The 23,641-nt window shown below is 38.3% G+C and overlaps 1 protein-coding gene across 4 annotated transcripts in view; it reads right to left on the bottom strand.

Moving 5' to 3' along the window:
- Window positions 1-23,353, bottom strand: part of bcas3 (BCAS3 microtubule associated cell migration factor) — a 313,902-nt gene extending 290,549 nt beyond the window's left edge. For all 4 annotated transcript variants that reach the window (XM_018701002.1, XM_018700994.1, XM_018701022.2 and 1 more), the window contains exons 1-7: window positions 23,247-23,353; window positions 21,969-22,059; window positions 21,677-21,731; window positions 19,129-19,204; window positions 18,314-18,420; window positions 9,723-9,804; window positions 5,316-5,388 (exon numbers count right to left, since the gene is read on the bottom strand). In XM_018701002.1, coding sequence (XP_018556518.1) covers window positions 5,316-5,388; window positions 9,723-9,804; window positions 18,314-18,420; window positions 19,129-19,204; window positions 21,677-21,731; window positions 21,969-22,039 — 464 coding nt within the window. In that variant the 5' untranslated portion in view covers window positions 22,040-22,059; window positions 23,247-23,353. The remainder of the gene's footprint in view (window positions 1-5,315; window positions 5,389-9,722; window positions 9,805-18,313; window positions 18,421-19,128; window positions 19,205-21,676; window positions 21,732-21,968; window positions 22,060-23,246) is intronic.
- Between the last annotated feature and the right edge of the window lie 288 nt (window positions 23,354-23,641).

The raw sequence follows: 23,641 nt of genomic DNA on the forward strand, positions 1-23,641 counted from the left end.
GGTGGTTAAACAGCAAATAATGCAACTGTAATTTCTCCTGGTTTACCACAGAGCTCCAGCACGCTCACGTTTACATGAGGGTTCCTGGCTAATGTTTATCTGCAGTGACTCCACTCTGTGGAATTTAAAATGTGTTATTAGCACGAATCTTGGACGTTAGACTAGTGTTTTATGTGGAGTGCTGTCTGAAGTGATCCAGTGAGAAAAAGTGGCAATTAGGGTTGTCAAAAGTAAGGATACTTCAAACATGGTAAAAGCTATTTTAAAAAATATGCAAGCGCTTATTCAAGAGCTCAGTTCAGTTTAGTCCTTATTGTCCTGCCTAAAATTTAGGTTGCTGTTTAGTGAGGTCTTCTGTACCAGTACATTGTACAGATTATTATTTGGAAAAAAAAATCCTATTTCGTGTGCTTAGGACCTTTTTTCTTTGTGACAAAGTCTCAAAAGAGGTAACCACTATATATATATATTTAAATACTAGCATCATAACAAACTTTAAAATTCTGGTATCGTGACAGTGGCAAGGAAGGAGCAGACTGTGTACAGTCCCTGAAAATAGACCAATAGGGACTTAAAGAATTACTATGCAGCAACCAACGTATGGATTTTGAATAGTGCATTTACAAACAATCTGCATATTTTACCTTTAAACCTATCTTTTAGGATCACTGACTTTAGAGCAAGTTTAATTTACTTTTCATTCTTTTATCATTTTTAATGTAACCATAATATTCTGAGATATATTTAGAGGAACTTACATTTCTTTCATGATGTTATCTAAAAATGACAAAGAATTACTGTGTGGAAATTGTTACCAAGCTTTTTTTTAAGTAAATGTCACTCCAATTTTTTTTCAGTGTAGTAATGCTTGATTGGAAACTGAAATCCCCCCACACCAGCTCGCATGGATATTATCAGGCTGATGCCTCTCAGAGACAAAATGGAGAGATGGATAAAGTTTGAACCCTGTGCACATTTACTGTGCAAATGTGGGATGCTTGGGGTGGGTTGACTTAAATGTGTTGATTTGAAAACAAGTACTATACAAATAACATTCTCCAAAACTGATCTGTTTTAATACAGTAACTGTATCTATACTAACACATCATAAAGGAATACCACGAAACACTAGGAATTTCATAGGAATCAACTAATCTTTTCTTGTTAACTTAATGTAAATACGTATGTTTTGTTAGTGTTAGGGTCTGCTAACCCCAGAGAAAGTTCGTAGTGAATCCAGTTTCTATTCCCATATGAAGAAGGGAAGTGGGCTCCGCATAAATAATGCTTGGTGAACAGACTCCACTGTGTTAAATAGACTGCACACCCAATGTGGAATACATAATTTCTTAGTATTTATAGTTCTTACTTTTTTTCATAATGTTTGTTGTTACCTATTGTTGCGGTCTTTTGCTGTCTCTGCTGCTGTAACACAAGAATTTCCCTTACAGGTTCAATAAAGTACATCTATCTATCTATCTATAATGGCAGGCCCTTTTATTCACAGAGGCAGTTTTCTAGCCAAATGCTTTGAAAGACTAATCCTAGCCCAGTTAAAACATTCCATCCGTGCTACATTAGACGAGCATCAGTTCACATATCGAGTAAACTGATCAAGAGAAGATGCAATTTCAATTGCCCTCCACACTGCATTGGAACACCTAGAATGCCCTTACATGTATGTCAGAATGCCTTTCCTGGATTTTAGTTCAGCTTTCAGTGCAGTCATCCCCAACCACATAAAGTCCAAACTACACGAACCAGGCTTGAACGCAACCATCTGCAACTGAACCAAGGACTTTCTGACCAACTGTCCCCAGACTGTCAAGCTGGGAAAACAAACATCCTCTACTCTCATCCTGAACACTGGTGTCCCCCAGGGATGTGTTCTGAGTCCTATCCTGTATGCTGAGACTACAACAGGTTTGACATATAACCTTAAAAGGGGCTATGTGGAAGAACTGGCAAACTGTGGAATTCAAAGTCCAAACAAACAGGGAGCATCGTATTACCACTAAGTCCACCCCATCATAAGAAACAAGGACTGCCTGTGCAAGACAATACATAGGTGTACTTGACAAAAAATCAAAACTGTTATTTTTTCACATTCTGTTGATAACTGTAGTAAATTCAATCAATAAATGACTTACAAAATTCACTGATTATCAAAATAGTTCCAGATTAATGTTTGTTCATCAACTAATAATTTCAGTTTTAGAGTGACTCATCAATACAAAACATGTTCAACATTATCTGCAACATCTGGAAATAGGTATTTGTAGGGAAAAAAAATAGACAGCTTTCTATGTGGCATATCTTTTTTAAAGAAAAAATATATACATAAATATAATACTAGTTTAGCCATGCTTGTTGTGGCTGTACACAAGTGTCTCTTCTTGTGATATATTTCCTGCAGGCTAGACGTTGCATGTCATGTTGCTGATACAATTACGCCTTTGTGACAGCAATGTGATCTCTCACCACTTGTCCACCACAAGTGTTGATAAATCCACAACACTGACTTCATATTTCATCAAAGTTATCACTTTACATGCTATTAGATTCCACAAAGTTTAAATAATTACAATAATCCATAATTTCACTTAGTGAAAAATCATTAGTCATCTGATGATGAAACTGTTACAAAATGGAGGAGAAATTTTGAAAACAGAATGAGAATTAAAACAGAAACAGAATTGTATCAGCCTCTTGAAATGGCAATTAGGGTTTCCTTACAAAATAAAACAACAATATATGATAGGAATGATAATGACATTTATGGCATGAAGCAGATGAAAGCCCAGATAAGGTCCTTCCCCAAAAAAATGTATCTATGGTCTCAACATTGGCCCTAATATCTGCTCAGAATATTAGCCAGAACCTCAAAATAGCACATCAAGTAGTAATCTATGCGGTGAAAGAAGACTATATTGGTTAAAAAAAAAAAGGACCACATCCTCTCAGCATTTGGAGATAGAGTGAGGGGGTAGTCGGAGGTTGGAAATGTCACTGATAGTTCCCAAATTCTGGAGAACAAAGCATGCTTATTCATCACTGAACTTTTGCCCAAGAAGTGTGTGCACTCAAACACCCACAAACAGTTAAGTCGCCTCTGCCTTGGCAATAAAATTCACATTCACTGAGAGAGAGCAGCATTAAATCTTCCAGAATTTTAATACCTGTGGATGTAATTAAACTGAATGAAAATAATAACAACATGAAGTACGGGAAGGAAACACAAATCCCTTCCAGAAATGTGAGCAGACATACCAAGGTCTGCAATGGCACCAGCATTCTTTACTAATTCCCAAAGACCACTGGCACTGGTACAGAGAGTGAAAGGGACGCGTATATAGCTTTACTGTCTAGAAAATCACTGGATCCATACATTGTTTGGACTTAACGCATAATCCTTTCCATTGATAAAATTATGTTGAGTGTGCCTGGCTGGAAATCCACAAGTACAGGGCTTCAGCACACATGCTTTTTCCCTTCTCTGGTTTTCCTTTAATTTGCAAATCTTGTAATCTAAGCCTAGAGCTGACTGAACCAACTTCTAAACCAGCACTGCTGTAGCGGCCAAGGATCCAATCTGTTTTCCATTTAAGTGTCAAGACGGCATCCTTTTTGGTGGTTAACAAAAGCTGTTATTTCAAAATGATTATATGCTAAAAATTGTGTGAGGACCTTAGTAAGTTTATGAACAGGCCCAATGGAAAGTACAGCGCTGCCCCCGGAAGCCTTTTTCCTTCTCGTCTTTAACCAGAGTGTTATTTACCAAGCACTTCTGTAGGAGGAAGGACCAGGCTGTGCCATTCAGCCAGAGGTCAGGGTTTCTGCTTTTCAACACAGTGCATGTTTTCAGCATTAGTGTCGAGCGACGCCTGGGTGATTCGCCAAACCGTCAAAATGCTGCCTGTCTCAGAGTCAGTGAGGACATAGGAAAAGCAGAAGCAACCGTAACGGCGTTAGAGAGACAGGGGCGGCAGTCCCTGGAAAACATCAAGAAGGTGGTCTCCATCAAGGCCCAGCTGAAGTCAGACTTCCTTATTTCATTTCCCTGGGAGAATATATTGAGTTAAATTTTGTGTTGCTCTGGAAGACAAGCATAAGTAAATGGAGGAGGGGGAATAGGGGGAGAGCATGGACTGGGTATGAGGAGGCGAAAGCAAGATGCCTTTGGGTCTGTCCCATTTTAAATTCACTCTCTTTCACTAAACAAAGACATGACATCCCTGGTCCAAAACCCAGAAAATCTCAGGGATCTACACATCTGTTTAATCTCTCTCATGTCTCCCTATGGTGGGTTCAGGTACCGCTCACATTCCAACCACAGTGCCACTAAGAATCCATGAATCACAGTTACTAAGCCCACATCACTGGCCCATATCCAGTTGGGTGCATGCGAAGGGTTCATAATAAGACGCCGGGTGTCCTTTGATGTCTCTTATTATTAACAGAAAATTACTTTCAGATATATTGGATTTGTACTTCATAATATTGAGTGAAATGATTTTCCTCTCCTTTCTGCACCCTTGAAAGACAAAACAGTACATAAAGCTTGCTTTACGTTTCTCTCCCTCAATTAAGTGTACATTTAAGTAGTGCTCCTCTGAGAGTATGCCCAGTGAAGACTTATATCTTTATGTCCCTGTTTCATTGAGTCACACTGTATCTTATCATCTTGTTAATTACAGTAAGTATTAAGATCCTTAGAATCACTTAACTGTTTTCCCCTTTGCCTCTGGAAAAGAGCAGAGGGACTGAAAGAACAAATGTGAATTTGATTAACATAGATAGATTCATGATGTGCTTTTCCGCACTGCTACCTGCAATGCTATCAGTCAGAGCTCAGCTTATAGTGTCGCTTGTTTCTCATTAGTCAGAGTGAGCAGAGACCAGGAGGCTGAACAAACAAGATTCCAAAAGTCAACAACCAGAAACAGAAAGGGAACAAAGTCATTGTTTTGCAAGTTACAACAGCTTGACTACTGGCTATGAAGTCCAGAATCAACTCTCAAGACCTAGACCAAGGCAAGTCCAAATCCTAAACTTTAACCCTAATTTAAGACAGCCGACACAAATCTGTGCAGGCTATCTAACCAGGGATGACTGACATCTAGCTGCAATCATAGTACACAACAAGGTGTCGTCATTTAATAGAGGCAGATAACTTAAAAAGAACCACAACTGGGAACTGCAATTGCTAGTATGTTTGGTTGGAATTGTGCATATACTGGATATTAGCACATGGAAGAAGACAGGAGCGGACTACAAGGGGGTGATGTCAGCTTTATTGTGATGTGTGAACTCACCCAGAGGACCCTGTGCTCTTGCAAACCCCCAGCAGGGGCCTCTTGTCAGCAAAACTGTCCATCTTCAGAGGACCTGAGAAGGAATAGGAGTCAGAGGAAGAGGCAGATGAGAAACAGAATGATCTGCACACAACAAAGAGAGACATTCTTTAAACGAACATGTGAGGCCTCTAGTGCTGCCCACCCTCATTCAACAGGCAGCCTATTACCATGACAGGAAACGTGCTGATTACATTACTACTGCTGCCCTGTAATTCAATTATGGTCATCAAACATTTTTGATGACCAAAATCAGGCCTTGTTTTGCAAGTTACTGGACCATAATACTGGATCCCCATGCTGTTAAGACTTTGGTGTTTTACCTTTTATGGATTCTCTACTGTGTGAACTTGTGAAAGGAAACTCGAGATAAAATCATGAAAAAAAGTGAAAAATTTTCAAGAAAAAGCTGAGGAAAAATATAATTAAAACATAAATTACAGAACTGAAATAAGCTGTAGAGATCTTCTGAATGTTGCAAAAAGTAGCATTATTTTCTGTCTCCTTGCTGGTTTTTGGGCTTCTGGGTAGAATTACAGCATAGTAAAAACTCAGCAGGCATATTTAAAAATGAAGAGAAAACATGCTGCCCTAAGTGGACTTCTCCCATATTTTCCCTAATTGTGTCATTCTTGAAGACAGGCGGAGGTTCAGGGGATTGAGGGGATGGGGGTGCTTAGATTGAGAAAGATGTTACCCTTTAGAAGACTGTAATTTGAGGCTTGACAGTAATCAGCCTGAGTTCCTGTGGTATGGAATGAGAGCAAAAGTGCCTTCCCTACCAGCCTTTAACACTCCCAACAAGGTCTTTTCTTCTTTCATGTTTCTGTCATCAGACATCATTCCCACTCAAGATATTGAGCCATAATATAAGTATAACTCTTGGAGACTTGAGTGAAATGGTACATTTACCAAAAGAAACTTTTTGGGAAAAAAAATGCAACATTGCATGAACTGAGAAACTGATTTGACCACTACTGTAACAGTACTGTTACTTGGCGGCAAATGAAATAAGTACTGTTGACTTCTGTGGACTTTTGCACATTTGAATAGAATAGGTGCATTACTATATTCACATTTCCTCAATGCTCATTTGTTATCAATCAAGGGAACAGTGTTGCCTCATTTTGCAAGACAACAGAGGATCATAGGTTGTAAACTCCAGGGAGGATGTGGATAAATGCATATACTCCCTTTAGAAAAGCAGCACTTCCTTCTCTATTCTAGGAAAAGGGAACCTTGGCTTTTTATATTCAACACCTATTTTCGGGCATTTCTTAGTCCGCCCACCCACGGCCTTGCATCCCAGACAATTGGCCTTTTAATGGCTCACCACAGTGCAACACTGTTTGCGCCCTAACAGATTGCAATCAGTGTCCTTCCCTCCAGTAGTACAATTCATATTTATTTTCTGCTGAGAGAATTGCTCTCCTCATGTGTCGAGGCTATCTGCTGCTTCTTATTACTGTGGTCTGCTTTCATCCACTTCCAGCACTCTTTAAATGCTGCCATTGTGTGTTGTTGAAATCTGCCAAAAGACCGGAACATGGATTGAGAACAAAAAGTTGATTTTCTCGCCGAAAAAATGCCACAAACCAGCAGGGCTATATGGCAGCTTTCACAGCACTGATTGACACCTGCAGAGATGAAATTTAAACTCCATGTCTGGAAAGGATCTAATCAGTGGAGCAACTAAACCATTTGCACCATGGCTTTGAGGATATGAACACTGGTATTTACAAAGCACTCAACTTTCAAGTGTCTGAAAACAACCAGTTTGATGTGTTTGTCATCCCTGTGACCATTTTAGCATTTGAGGAAACATTATATATGACTTTAAATGTTTTAACATTGTTGCAAACATTAAACAGATTAAGTAGTTGTGGTAGCAGAAATCTGAATATATACAGTGGCTTCAGAAAGAAACCAGACCCCATTCACTTTTGCATGCCTCACTGTGTTGTGAATTTAATTGTTCGTGGATAAAATTTATATTTCTGCCCATCGGTCTACACTAATTAACTCATAATGACAAAATGAAAACATGTTTTTAGAATTTTTCACTAATCCAAAAACTTGTTAAAAATCCAATACACTTTTTGTTGAACTCTATGAATATCTCCTCACAGTTCACCAGTTGTGAAAAATCTGATGTTCCCACACTGCCTTGACTTTGTACATGGAAATCAAAGAAAGTAGCTTGAACCAAGCCACACAACACTATTCCAACCAATCAGCGATAGTAAATTTAACACTGAGTTTATATATATTTCATTGTTTTTGCATTTGTTAAATACTTGGGTTTTTTGGCAACCTTTGAAGCTATCAGGCCTGTCAGACTGTCATGGCAACTAAATTATGTCCAGTATTACAATAACAATGTAATGTAAATCTTGGCAGATATGACATTATCATTAGTAAAGATTTCAACTTTTCCACCTCAGCCATGCATAAAACTAGTTTGGCAATTTTTTTTTCCAATTTCCAACATTTCAAAATTTTCAACTGAAAATGCCCATAAAAACATGTAGACAGCAAAGTGCTGTGTGTACTTATTGACTGGGGCAATGGAGCCAGTGACACAAGGGTTAAAGTACAGCTTAATAGAAGAAAAGATTGGGACAAAACACAATCACTCAAATACTGAAGGCAGGAATACTCCTACTCTTCCATCAGATTTCATCCATTTGTTATGTTCAATGCATTCCCAGGGTTTATTTATAATAACCTGCGGTGTTCTAATATTTATCATACCCACATTTCTCCACCCTTTTTTGTCAACTTCTGCATGCATTAGTTGATTTCATACTTTCCGACTTGCTACTTACTATACAACACATCTTCTGGCAGCATTACATTATTGTTTATTGATAGAATAACTGGTATCTACTTCTATCCTATCCTGAGATAACCTCTGACTTCTAGATGTCTCCCTGTGTGACTGTTTAATTCTGCTGCAAGACAGCAACTATAAAGAAGCCTTTGTTTATTTAAGAGAGGGTGACATCTAAAATTTTGATTTATTTTTAATGTTAGGTGAATCTAAAATGGCATTAGGCAGCACCAGATACAGTATGAGGAAGAAAAAATTCTGGTAAAAGACAAGATTACAATTATCAAGTGTAATCAGGGAAAGAAAACAGTATCCATAATATACATGTCTACTTGAACAAAATGTTTTTAAAAAATCATTAAGAAAAGATGTAGATTTAAAGTTAGAGAGAGATTGCTAACAGCACAGTGAAGGTACATTGAGAGGTTTCCAGCAGGGCTTTGGCAGCAAAAAGCACTAACTTCAGAGGCTTGCCACCACTGACTAAGAGCAGGCCAACAATAATCGCAGACCGACTTTAACATTAGGATGAAGCAGCATGAAGCACTCTTTAATTGTAATGATGTAGCACCACTTAAAATACCCACAATCCAAAACTGCATTAGGATGAGCCATACAAAATTTCATTTCAAGTGTCGATGCTGCATGCTGAAATCAAGTTAACCAGTTCTTTTTCTTCGAGGAGTTTAAAATTATACAGAAAAACACTCCAGGATATAAGAAGGATATATGTTTAAAAGTACATACAGGTATTGTGCATATTCCTGCCATCTTTGTGGATTTGGAAGAAAAATGTCATGTTAAAAAATAAGGCTATGGGAGCATTTGTTGGTGGCAGTTCAAAGTAACAGCTGAGCTTCTGTCCAATTCGGCTATGGCTCTTTTTGTGTTGTCTTGGAGCTGCATAGTTGCAAACAGTAGAATTGAAAATAGATACTATGATGTTGCCCATAAAATAATAGTTGGGGTCTTTTTTTAAAGCCACTTATTCCCTTTCTTGCAGCGAATCAGATAATAAAATGAATACCACTCTCATATCTGTATTGTAAAATGGAGTCTTCTGTGATAGTCTGGCAACGTCACAAAGTCGACAGGACTCCAGGAAGTCACTGCCTCCAGCTGAGACATAGTCCTGCACGTAACCCACTGCAAAACCTCAACTTGTCATTCTGATACATTGGCTTTTGTGCAAAGTAAACAAACAAGATATAACACATTAATTAGTGAGCTTTAGCAGTGCTGGTAGGCAGATTTCTTTTTTTGTTTTTTTGGACAAAGCCAGGCTAGCTCTTAGCCAAGACAACCACGTTCTCATTTACTGTATTGACATGAGAGTGGTATTGAGTTTCTGTCTGACCATTCCTTTTAAATCTGTACCCAAAAAGTCTCTACTGAGGGTTGAAAAATATTACCAATTTTAAAATAAACATGCAGATATACTGATCAAAGCCTCATTTGAAGTTAGAATATGCAGTATGTGATGTAAAGTTGGGAGATCCATATTTAAGCAGGGTTAAAGTATAGAAGCTACTCACTGATATGAGGCGCTGGCAGAATGCGAGCTGCTCGCACAGGACCATGGCGCACTGAGAACAGCTCTTGGGCTTCACCTGCCAACTGAAAGAAATGATTTGAATTAAAGATGCTGTAGAAGTTCAGAAATTAAGTCCATCCAATACAAGAGACATTTTTCACTCAATTATACAGACAGACAGACAAGCACATATTCACACATTATGCAATCCGGAGATGTTGTCTACCTGTGGCTATATTTACAAATGTCTTGTTTTAAAGGGGCAGTGTGGAGTTTTATTGCAAACAATCAAAACTTATGTTTATAGTCACTGTCACAGCAAACACATTGTGAGTATTTTTGAGGTCAAACAAATGTGCTGAAATCACTGTCAGAACATTTGCAAAGATGTCTATACTGCCACATATGGATGTTGAAGGAGAGGACTAGAGCTAGCCTCTCCCTGCCAGCACAGTCACTGTGAGCAGATAGCAGATATTTAAAAAAAAAAAAAAAAAAAAAAAAAAAGGGCAGATTTTTTGATTTCTGACATTTCCTATGTTTGGGGTCGACATTTCTCCATCTCCGATTTTTGCAGACTGACAACACTTGTAGGAGCCTTTCTTGCTCTTAACATGTCGAGTTGTCAACCCGTCTCCTGTGCAGCTCTTCCACTCCTGTGTGCAGAAATGCACACGGAGACGCACATAAAACAGGAAGCGGGGAGAGAAATGCAAGTATAAACGAAAATTATCTTTTGAGTTTTGCATTTTTTCTTTGCTTTTCTTGGGAGGGCAGGGGGTCACATTGCATTAGTAATGCAGTCATTACATTCAGTGGAAGCGATACTGCTTCCACTGAATGTATTGCATTGCAGTAACAAGTGAACACGATTCCTCTTACAAAATCTCTGGTTTTATGGTTTTAAACGATGCGTCGACATTAAAATTCTGTGTCGACTAATTGTTATGATTGATGTCGTCAATTATGTTGACTAATCGTTTCAGCCCTATTGTAAACTCTACAATGTGGAGAACTGCATGTGAAATAACAATGAAGAATATAAGTCTAGGGAGATTTCTGCAGAACAAAGTGCAAGGACAAATAATTATTTGTTCACACTGTAAGAAAAATAATGTATTCCAACTGTGTGGAATCAACTCATCATAGAGAGAGACAAGGGTAGGCAAGGAAGGAGGATGGGGAACAAGGGCGGTCTGATGGTTGAAGTTCCAGCCAAACCACAAAGTAAAATCTACTGAGGAGAGAATAAAAGACCCAGTGGCATCACAGTGGAAACAAGCTTCCTACACTTTCTGTGACAAAGCCAACAAGGAAGGGTTGGGGATACGGGTTAATGCCAAGTGGGCAGGAGCCCATGATGTCTCTGTCCCAGTCTGACTGTAAGCATGAGAAACACTCACACCACTGTTTCCAAGAGATCTTAAAATCTCCCAAGACTACCTTCAACTTTTGCATGATCATAAAAAGAGAAAGATGAGAGGCCTAACTGAATGCTCAACAGGTTTTCAATACAACACTAAGACACAAGAAACTGTGTGTGCCTGTGGTGGTGGTGGGGTGTCTTGTTTTACTATATTCATAGGGTATGAAAACCAGGAGCCCACTGTTCTTATGGGAAATGGAAAATCAGTATTGCTTTGTTAGTGTTTGATTGTTTTACAGCGAAAGTTCAATGTAAGGGCCGTGAGTTTTTTTTTTTTTTTTTTTTTTTTTTTTTTATCAAAATGTCTGGTCATCAATCAGCCTCACTCATGAAACAAAAGTGTATTCTAGAACATTTGCACAGGCTTAAAATTACATTTAGGAATAAACACTAAAGATTTCCCGATTAGGATTTGAAAGTTTGCTGCATTTCTGGTCATTATTATAGCAGAATTACATTGTAAAGCACTTTAATAGATGTGTGTGCGTCTTCCTGGCTCAGTTTAGCTTCATATGTGATGCCTGTATATTAGGTCAATGGCCTGTGTGGTTCTTGGCAGTGTCTGGCGTGTGTAATGGCACATTGTTTTAAGTGCAGAATGCTCCACTTTTGTTATTCTTTTATGCGTTAAATTACACTGAAACCTGCATTATCACTTTAGTAGTGATTTAATCTGTTTGTTTTAAGTCTTTAAACCCATCTGAGGGGATGATCGCTCTTTTGTGCAATTAGTAGCCTTTGCAAAGTGGCGGATTTGGAGCTATGTTTTTATTCAAAGTGCTTGAGGCCTAGCAGTGGTAGATTAACACTGGAGACATGAGCAGGTTATACGAGCACTGATAGCAGGAATAAAAGGAGGTTGGCAGCAGGGTAGGATTCCTATACAGGCAAATGGACCTGCGAGGGGGAATAATGGAATTTGCTGGATTAAAATGAGACAACGGGAGGGCTGGAGGTTAATGCGCAGGGTTTTTGTGCATTACCCCACTGCTCATCCTCGTCTTACATGGCTCTGTGTGACACACAACATTCCCACCATTACATTAGTGGCCTGGCGTATGCAATATGCGAAATTGCTTTTTCAAAGTTGTTTTCCCTGCACACAGTTATTCATTATATTCATTTCATTTGTGGTTCGGATGCTTTTGCAGAATAACAGTGTCTGTTCTTCTGTTTTAATCTCTCAAATGTAATGCCATAAGCTGTGAACCGATATCTGGGCCATATTCACAAGTGAATACGCTCACTAACACAGTGCTGGACATATTGGAGGTTTGGAGGGAGCAGGTGCTTTAGGGATCATACAGTAACAGGTGCCTGTTCATGGGCTTTCATAACATGTAGCACTGAAACTCCACGAGTGCACGAGCTTTGACTGAGGCAGCACCTTGAGCTGCAGAACAAACAGGTATTAACAGTTTTTTTTAGGTGGGGCACCCAAAAATGAACTTGCTCAGTCATTTACCTTCAGATAGTATACATGCTGATGGTCAACATATATATACAGATGACACCCTGAAAGAGAAGAGGCTCTGTAGAGTGCAACTAATAATGGCTGAACAATTTCAAAACATCTAAATAGAGTTAACGAGTTAAAATTACAGCATTTAGAGATCTAATGTGTTCAGTATATCTTCAATTCCCCTGTTAATATTGGCTATTAAGTAATTTGAAAATTTCAATGTTGCATAACTAATAATGTTTTTGGCAGCTCTGTTTTAAAGCTTTGTTGGACTGGACTGAACTAGGAATTATGACTTCCATTTTACCTTGATTTCCATATAATAAAATCATTTTCAGGCCCAGGTTTAAAGTTTGTAGCAGATATGTCATACCTATATCATTTAACTGTTTATAAAGGAATTACAGTTGATGATCCTACAAAGATCCTGATATATTCACACTGTTGACCACATCTGGTACTAACACGGGTTACATTAAGAGAAGAGATTAGGCAGTATGGAATAGAGCAGATTACACAGGAAGGACTGGGTGTGGACATTTTAAGGCATTGCTAGCTATCATTTACTTACTGCACTGCAGATCACAGACAGCTGAAAATATTCAAAAATGTCTTTATGCTACCCCTATCAAATTCAAAAAGAAAAATAACTTATTAGTAACAACTCTTGCATAACTTAAAAATGTACTGCTACTGTCAACTGTACTATGGGAAGAAACAGGGTTACACCTTTCTTAGCTGAAAGTAGGCTAAAGATTATAGAATAGATTGTATACTTTTTTCCATGTGTTAACATGTAAAGATTCCATAATACCTCTAAAGACAACCATTTTCAGCTGAAGGGCTTTTTTTGTATGCTTGGAATTAAAATCACTAATGTACGAGAAACAAATTAAGCATAGATTGCCACTTTTACAAATTCCAGCCATTTCAAATGTGAACAGCTTCTGTGTCTGTATTACAGACACCTTCTTTTTTTATTATTATATTTTATCTCTTAGGCCTAAATCAGGATTATGGATTTGAAATATTTTTGTAATGCAGCTCCAGGTCCTCAGCACATGCATTAACACTGACACTTGCTGCAGACACCTGTCTTCCCAGCAGGTCATTTCATCTCAACACATATGCAGACAGACAATTAGTCTACAACAGTCTGCCTCTTATCAGGCTGTGGTGGATGACACCTCTCCAGTGTAAGGCGACAGTGATCTTCAGTGCCTAAACACCTCTGTCAGCATCCATATAACTAGTCAGAAGTCCCCATCTCACAAGTCTGTGAAAGTGTCTGTGTACACACATATGGTCATACTCTGTTGAACCATTACAGAGGGTGTTGGCTTAGCAACTGTCACAAACACTTCACAGCCACTCAAGAACCAGAAACTGAGGCACCTTCACTGCTTACTTAAAAACCCGCGAAAAAACACAGCCCAGAATCACCCCGTAAACTTTCAAAACTGAAAGAAAACAACGAGGAAAGACAGCATGTGATAACAGGCCAGTGTGAGCCCTGTGAATCAGAATTGGTGTCAAATTCAAGCTTCACCAAGCTTATATTTTACTGGGTGTGTGTAGTGTGGCTAAAACAGCTGTAATCCTCTGCTTCACTATAATAACTGCAACTGCAACACAAAGTCTTCTAGCAACAAATGAGTTGCCACATCACAGTGCCCTATGTGTGTGTTCACGGGTAAAGTAAGAGTGTGTCCTTTTACCCACAACCCTTGGATGTTTATAAAAGAGACTGATTATGGACTTTGGTGTGTTTAGATCTCACAGGATGTATGTGAAGTTTGCATGTTTCAGTGACAGCCTCTACATGAAAGCCTGCGAAGCCCTCGCAGGGCTGTGGGTAATTTGTTAAGTCACGGAGCGGACAAAATCTTCTAATGATTTTCCAAGACGGACTTTAAAGAAGTGAATTTTCTAAATGACAGATCTTGTCTGTGCTGCTTGGTAAGGGTTCTGAGGTTTAACATCAGCCCAGTCATGAGACCATGTTTGAATAGAAAAATATATTTCAACATGCAACTTGTTATAAATAATAATCACTTAAGCTAGGCAATAATTACAGTTTGTGTGCCTTTTTTACATTTTTAATTTGTTTATTTAATATATGATTCAGTCTCTGTGGTAGACATCTGATCTGTAAATAACAGAGGTCATGTTAACCCAAGTCACCCTGATCATTATATCAGAGCTTATCAAACAGTCTCCATCTTGTGGCCATGTTTCACATTACATCAGGAGTGTGCTGAAACTGGTTGAAGCAGTCAAATTAAATGTTGATAATTTATGTTGCACTAAATAAGATTTTCAGCGAGGCAATTCTGCAAACACTTACCAAAGGTCACTACTTGGTACTCCTGCTGGCACTGAATTAATGAAGAATTCTAAAACAATTCAACCATGAAGCTAAATAACAACTGCACAACTGCCATTTTATTCCTGTGCTAAACAAAGGAACTTAAAGAATACAGTTAAAAGAACACTCCAATATATTTGAGTGTCTGAATGATATATCAATTTGTCATTTCAATTCTGCCTGATTCCAAAAGCAACTTTTGGATTGGCTGTAATTCTGTTGGCAATGAACACATAACCTGTCAGTCGCTGCCCACTGACAACATTAACCAAAACACAATTAATGCTTCTTATGCTTATTTGTCCACTGTCTTATTACCTCCTCCACATTAATTCAGACACAAGTGGAAAAAGATCTGTGTTGCAACCCTGAGTAGAGGGTAAGTGTTGCTGTTAGGATCTCATTCTATCAAGAACGTGGTCAACACTGCCACTTAGTGGACTAAAATATGTGTTGAATTTAAACAGTGAAAAAGCACAAAATCTCATCCAGTCAAGACATCCATCACAGTGTCTTGAAACTTCCTGCTTCTTAAAAGATAAAAATGAAATGCTTGTTACTGGCCCAGCCCAGTATAGACACCAGTTTGAGAAATCCAAAGTTGTCCAGGGATATTGTTACTTGATCAGAGTTTGACAGCAAAGAAGTCACATTTGAAGATTGAAGACATTACAAAGACCCACCTTTTTTCACCTATGCAATATAGCTAGGACTGTCTTTTTTTTCCATGGCAGATGCTCAAATTCTAATTCGTGCTTTTCATGCTTGACTACAGTAATGTTTTGTTTTTGGTGCTCCCAATGACCTACAAAATTCTAAATGGGCTAGCCCCCTCATACCTCTCTAAATGTCTTAATCCTTATATTCCGTCCTGTGCTCTGCGTTCTCAGGACTGCTATCTACCCCATAAAAAGAGGTCAGCAGGCTGTAGGGCCTTTTCCTATCGGACCCCTTCCTATCGGGCCCCTTTCCTCTGGAATAACTTCTCTATTGATATTAGACAGGCTGACTCAGCTGAGGCCTTTAAATCCAAACTTAAAACTCCACTGGTTACCAGTTTACTTTTAGCAGGTGGGTCAGTCTCAATGTATCAGTTAAGCTTAGTAGTCAGTAAACGTTGTTCATGTTGTCCTGCTGACAAGATTACTGTAAACTGTTTGCATCACTGTAACTCTGTGTATCTCTTCCCTCCAGCACATTAGTGCCCAGATGTGTGTCTCTCTCTCTCTCTTTCTCTCTCTCTCTCTCTGTCTTCTCTCTCTCCATTATTCTCAACTGTAGTTTTGTGCTTTCGTCTCTCTTTTCCTCTCCTGTCGCTTACTGCAGGTTTTCTGCTTTTGGAGCTGTAGAGTCTCCTACTGCTCCCATAATCCAGCTCAACAGATGTTGTTACATTTAAAATCTATTAGTGTTAATGGTAGCCTTATTGTTATTACTGTTATTGCTATTCTAACTGTCATTATTATTCTATGTTCACTTTCCCTTATCCCCACCCACCACGCCGGAGATAATGTGTGGAGAAACTACAAAAAAACCCAAGAGCTACATCTCAGAGTCTACAGGCCTCAGTTGGCATGTTAAATGTTTAAGTTCATGACAGTACAATTAGAAAAAGACTGAACAAGTATGGCTTGTTGGAAGGCTCAGGTGAAAGCTTCTTCTCTATAAAAAAAAAACAAACAAACATGGCAGCACATCTTAGGTTTGCAAAGTTGCGTCTGGACAAACCACAAGACTTCTGAAAAAGTGTCCTTTGGACAGATGAGACCAAAGCAGCACCACATTTGGTGAAAACCAAACACAGAATATCAGCACAAATACCTCATACCAACTGTAAAGCACGGAGGTGCAAGGGTGACAATTTGGGGCAGTCACTGAGTCGACCATGAACTCCTCTGTATACCAAAGTATTCTAGAGTCAAAAGTGAGGCTGTCTGTCTGGCAGTTAAAGCTTGACTGAAACAGGGTCATGAAGTAGGACAATGTTCCAAGCATACCTGCAAATCTACAACAGAATGGCTGAAAAAGAAAAAAATCAAAGTATGCTCAGCCAAGGTCCAGACCTCAACCTGACTTAAATGCTGCAGCAGAACCTTAAGAGAGCTGTGTGTAAACAAATGCCCACAAACCTCAATGAATGGTGTACACTGTAAAGAAGAGTGAGACAAAGTTCCTCCACAACGATGTGAGAGACTAATAAAGTCATACAGAAAACCATTACTTCAAGTTATTGCTGCTAAAGGTGTTTCTACAAGCTATTGAATCATGGGGTGTACTTAGTTCATAGATGGCTTCTCCATTTTGGCCTCACTTTTATTAAATAAATAATGATACAGTGAATCTGTTGTGTGTTGTTTTACACCCAAAGTTAGATTTAAATAATTTTAGAACCTGGACCAGATTATTTTTTTATGATGATTTTATGCCGATACATAAAACCATAGACTTCAAAGAAGGTGTACTTTCTTTTCACTTGACTGTGTAATAATCAGATCAATCAATCAAATTTAATAGGGCTCCTTATAATCAAAGCACATAAACTTTAAAATGCTCCTTTAAATGGCCAATCTAGATTACTATGATCTAATACTTTTTTTGCGGTATTTGTTATTGCTTAAACTGTGTTGTATTGTATTTGCGTGAACCTCAAAGAACTCCTCTGTTACCAGCATATTCAGTTATTGATTTACTTGACATTACTTTAAATAAATATGTTGAATGTTGTGAAATGTAACTTTTCTTCAGCCATGCTGGGTCTCTAGACCAACTGGTAGGGAGTTGGACATGTCCTGACAGGTTCAAAGGTCAGCAAATGATTCAAACAGTGTTTAGCTTTGGAACACAGTAGGGACATAACATTTACATAACACAATAATACACAATCAATTTTAAAGATTCACATGGGGAGTAAAAAAAGCTGTTGGTCTTTTAGTTTGGTTACATTTATTGGTGGTTTGTTCAGTCACAACACATTCAATTTTTTCTTGTTATCTGTGGTTTGCATATTTCAATTTAACATGAAATCATATCTTTAAACAGATGACTGTGGTGTCTGTAAGTAGAAATCAACAGACCTTACTTTGGGACTTGTGGTTCAATATATTGAAAGATAAAGACTAAAGTTGTTTTTGGTGTTGATTTTTGCAGAGTCCAACAGCCTTTTAGGGGATGTAATGAAATGTTAAGAAGTCACTCTATTGCCAAGTGGTCACTGAGATTTTGATCTAATTCTTTGGTGAGAATGTTTCACTGTGATGAAAATCTATGGCAAAAAAATCTGAAGTGTGATTTCAGATGAGGCCACAGTTTTACAGGCCCGCTGGGTGTGTGACTTACAGATATGCCCCAGATCTGCATCCCGTCAGTATAGCCAATCATGAGGCAGAGGGGAGGGTCACTAGTACCACTGTGCATTTCCATAAACTCTGGGTTGCGGGCAGTGTCTAGGCAAAAAGAGAGGAAGACATGATAAAGTTTATTAAAAGGATGTGTTGAATACTTAAAACACTACGACAGACAGCCCACACAAGAATTACATCAGGCACATTGTACTGTTTTCACAGTGAGTGACTCCGCTTTCATCTGTTCAGTGTGTAAGTCTTCTCTGAACTAATTCAATTGCAATTTGATTGAAATATCTTCTTTCCATGTCCCTTAACTTTCATTCTTCTGCATTATCATTTTAGTTTACGGCCTTTGTGCCACTGCTTGTTCAGCACATATAGTGCCATAAATGTAATGTAACAGAGCAAAACATGATAACCACCAAGCTTGAGTGAATATTTAAAGGCATAATAAAGCTGTTCAAAAGCATGACATACAAAGGATAATTTCCTTTGTATGTAAGAGCATGACATACAAAGGAAATTATTTCCCTAAAGGTCAAGTAGATTTTCCATCAATGACCTTACCAAACACCAGAATTCAGACTGTAGCTAAACTTTAATTTAACAATGTATGTGATGTATTAATTACTTTACTTTCTCTTATATAATATAGCTTTTTAACAGCGTTATAGACAGAAATCAACCACTGTTTTTGACTGAAGAGTCCAATTTAGAGACACTTCTGTGACTGCACTGTATTCACAGAAGACAAGTATAGCTTACTAACAAAGAATTAACCTCTGTTCAATGCTCAAATAAACTTACCATTGATGTCAGCTTTCTCAAATCGAACCCAAATTATTTTCTCCTTTTCATCAGTAGGTGGAGCACCAGTATATGCCTGTGGTTTAAACAAGAAAAATGGAATTGCCAAAATATACACAGTACAGAACAGTATGCAACAGCCAAATCCTAAACCTAAATCCCAAAATCTACTTTCCACATGTAATTTAGCAGTTAAAGGATATTTGTAGCAGAATAAACCCTCAAAGTAAAGAAAGATTACTGTAAAAGTGGCTGATTAAATGCTGACATAGCGTATGTTCTTTCGGCTGGAAGCTCAGGTATGCAACACTCCCACTATGGTCTCTGATCAAAGCTCCTACTAACTATTCAGATACTAAAATGCTGTCATGTTCCAAAGTATAGCATCAGTGAATTCAAAACTTTCAACCTTCAAAACTTTTACTTCTCTTACATCTTCACTGCATGCTTTTCAGTATGATATGGAATTTAAGATGTGATAATCTGATAATCTTTATAATGAACATTTTTTGCTACAATTTTATGCAACACACATGAAATGAAAAGTGTTTCCAAGTGTTAAATGCTGTGTCCCTGGGTTAATTGTTTATTTATCTGTTTCATGCTAAATATGTGTGAAAAATAGTTTTTGGTATCTTTATTATTATTATCATTATTCTGAAAATGTGATGTGAGATGTGTGTTTGGATATCAGCTGGCAAGCCCGAGAAATCTAATCACATCTAAAAAAAAACTGATTTAAATCCCTCTGGGAGACCCCATCCGCATATTGTTTCACACAGAAATACATCGCAGTACAAAAGATGAAGACTCTCTGACTTCTGTTTTATTGTGATTTCAATATGTTAGAGCGATATCAAGAAGGGAATTTTTCAAACCTCTTGCTGCCACATTTACTTTACTAGTAAATACTTTTCGACATCTGATTCCTCAAGACTGTCCTCCTCTAAAAGATGTGCCCAAAAGTCATCTACACAAGCAACTTATTACAACTCATAGGCGACCTCTGTCACCTGTTGTGATTATGACAGCAGCAAAGGAGGAATTTAGATGATGTGATATATAGAGGTACAAATTCTGCGTTTAGAGAAGGTTGGGGTAGACGGAGGGTTCGAAAAAACACAGAACTTTTTCAAATGAGACTGTTGACTCACTTCTGCACTGTTTCTTTTAATCATGACCATTCCACAACTTCAACAGTGTGTTTATTATTGTAATCATAATAACAAAGGTCCTCTAACCTTAAGAAAGTACTTATTTTAACCCAAACCATGATCCTCTTCTATACCTAACCAAGTAGGTTCGTGGCAAAACTAGGGCTAGACAATTATGGGCAAGTAGATCATTAAAATTATTAATCGATTTTAGGGACATATATTTATTGTGCATTTAAATAAACAGAGTAGTCCATGATGTGCTACATTCCTGCTAAAGGACAAATCTCTGCATCAAAAGACTGGTCCTTCTTCACAGTCCTCCCAGAGGCAAAATATAATTAAAATTGTACCAAAACTACTTCTTCAAATTAAAACAACAGAGCACCGCTGTATAGCATTGTTGTTATGGATGTCTGAGCTGATGCTGGACAAACATAGGATTTAGTGAGGTAACATTAGCAATGTTGTTCCTCTTGGCCCCCATGCCTTCATCATACAGCAGTTTGTGGTGTTTATTCGGGTAGGTGATCAAGTTAATTGCTTTGCAGCACAAACACAAATCTCATGTATTCTATGCATATGATTTATTTGTGCTCAACATAACTTGCCCTAAATCCAAAATACTTCCCAAAAAATGGGTGATGATCATTTTCAAGATACTAGCTGCTCCACACATTTGATTTTCATTTTGCCCATCTTCTTTCTGTTGTTAGTCTTCTACTCTGAACTGCTGCTTACAGGGTGTGCAGACAGTGGCTTGACAGATCCTCAAAAGTAAAGCCAAAACATCTTGATCAACCCCTGCTAGTTGGCCATTATTTGAGGAAACGCTTGATTTGAAATGCAGCAGGGTTTTCTATGAGCAACAAGCATTTTAAACATCAATATAGTAGTTGTGGTCATCAAACTGTGGGAAGCCAAGATCCCTAGCCTAAACTTAACCAAACCAGACTAACCCAGAAGCTTAACTGCATGTTTGTTATTGTAACCATCATGACAAAGCTCGGGTATGCCTGCCGCTGTATGATCATTCAGTTTGGAGGACTTGTTGGATTCTTCAATCTCTAACCTCAAAACATAACTTTTCAGCTTCAAGATTACTGCTGTGCCCCAATTCCATCCTGCATACTGTTTGTATAGAATGTGTAATATATACTTCAACACAACACTGTACAGTTTTATGCTGGCATAAAATTATCAATTTGTGCACTTTTAGAAGTCAGTCAAACAGCAACTTTGGAATAACACTGCCACTTTAACTCTCTTTGTAGCTGTCTCATCATCTCTGTAGAACCTCATCTTCAAGAAATACTGAACTAATTAAAACCAGTAGTGAGGAACTGGGACAAAACAGTATTTAGTATGAGTGAATAAATGGCAGAAAAAAATACCTGGGGGACTACATCCTGCAGGAAGGTCACCACACTTTCCATGTAAGACTGCTCCCTGTGACAGCAAAAAGCTGATGTCATCACTCATGATAATGTATTCATTGACATAACTCAGTCAAACAGCACATTAAATTGTCAGCTTTTCCAAAACTGTTGGTAGCGATATCAAATTGTATTGAGAATTATACTGCAGTATCAACAAACAAGATAAAATGTATGTGGGGAAATATAATAAAGCAGTGACAGTGAATGATTTTTCTAATTAAATAATATTAACAATCTTTGTCCTCACGTAGCAGCTTGTGCTCGCACCAAAACCCCTCCAGCACAGCGACTTGGTCTGCGTGGAGAGTCAGATGCCATTTTGTCTCCCGTTTCTAATCCTGAAAAGGTACAAAGAGACATTTTAGCATGATGACAGCATACAAACAAAATTAATAATTACTTTGCAATCATATTAATTTGCACTGGCAAACAAAGTTCTTTTTCTGCAGCATGTATGCAAATGCATTGGCATCCATTTACACATTCAATCAACAGCTATCAGACACAGTTGACAAACACTGAACACTGTAACTCTCCTGAAGGCAGTATTTAGTGTAGTGCTGTTGTACCAGACTGTACTGGTTTTAGTCCACAAAAATACTATTGTTGCTAACCAAGTGAACTGTTGGCAGAAATCAGTCATCTAGTAGAACGAATGAGACCAAACTCACATTGAAAACATTACTATTACTTTGGTGTAGGCAGACTGTGTGTCACAACTGCTCTATCAGTATCAGTATCAGTATACTATCAGTAAAAGAAGACAGCTGAGGTGTTCAAACATCTGACTGTGAGGTCTCTCACTGACATCTCTGTGGCAGTACTCCAGACAGGTGAAACAGCAAGAAGACCCACCATGGCACATCCTGAACATGCTCCAGTATGACAGATGTGATCCAGTGAAAAGACATGGTTTAAACAAACTACAAATCCCTGACCAATTATCCTACACATTTACATACTCCAATTTTAAGTTAAACAAGAACTGAGCAGCCAAAACTAACCATTGCTACTGGCTAACAAAAGAGAGTATTGATGCACTAAGCCACTTGGTAAAGAAACATTCACTCGTCTTTTTTAGTAGATTTTACGTATTTTAAAAAAATCCACTAACGGTCCATCTATGGGCTGCTTTCACACTGGCCAAACGCCTGCATAGAATGTCAACAACAGGGAAGATTATGGGCCACATGCATATAACAGGGTTTACATGGACTGATAAGAAATGCATGGCTATGTTAGCTTCGGTTAGATATCCTGAACATGTATTCAAGTAGCTTGCACCACTAACAACCAGTGGACCCATACGGGCAGTATTTATGACAACTGTCAAGTCAACACAATACAGCGACTGGCTAATGCTAAAGTTATATTAGTAGACGAGGACCCAGCAGCTAACTTAGCTCGCTAGCATTAGCTGATATTACTGCCCTGTAGTGATAAAACGACACAGTTGAAACCTCGAGGACGAAGACGAATTTATCATGTTTCAACAAGATATTACAGTCAAGTGGCTGTTACGAACCGAGGTGTTGAATGCAGACAGTCTCCTTGGTTATGAACTTGCGTAGTGGTTTGGGGATCTCTACCGTCAAAACACAAACAGACTAAATTTGCGGAACTGCGTTGTATAACTGGAAACCAATCAGAGAAAAGAAACGTTTTCGTCAACCCAATCAGCCAACAGTAAAGGCGGGACTATTGACTGTGTTACCAATTAGAAACGCAGTTTACAAAATAAAATAGATCCCGTGTTAACAACGATGTGTCTAACAGTCTTGATCAGAGGGGGTAAAAAGCGCAATGAATAATAACAAGAACTGATGATAATGGACACGCTATCACCATGTGGTTATACTTTGCATTTTTGCAAGTCTTGTGTAACTGAAACAGTTTGAAAAGAGGGTTAAATTATCCAGC

The sequence above is a fragment of the Lates calcarifer genome, linkage group LG21 (assembly GCF_001640805.2).
Source record: "Lates calcarifer isolate ASB-BC8 linkage group LG21, TLL_Latcal_v3, whole genome shotgun sequence".
Classification (NCBI taxonomy): Eukaryota; Metazoa; Chordata; class Actinopteri; family Centropomidae; genus Lates; species Lates calcarifer.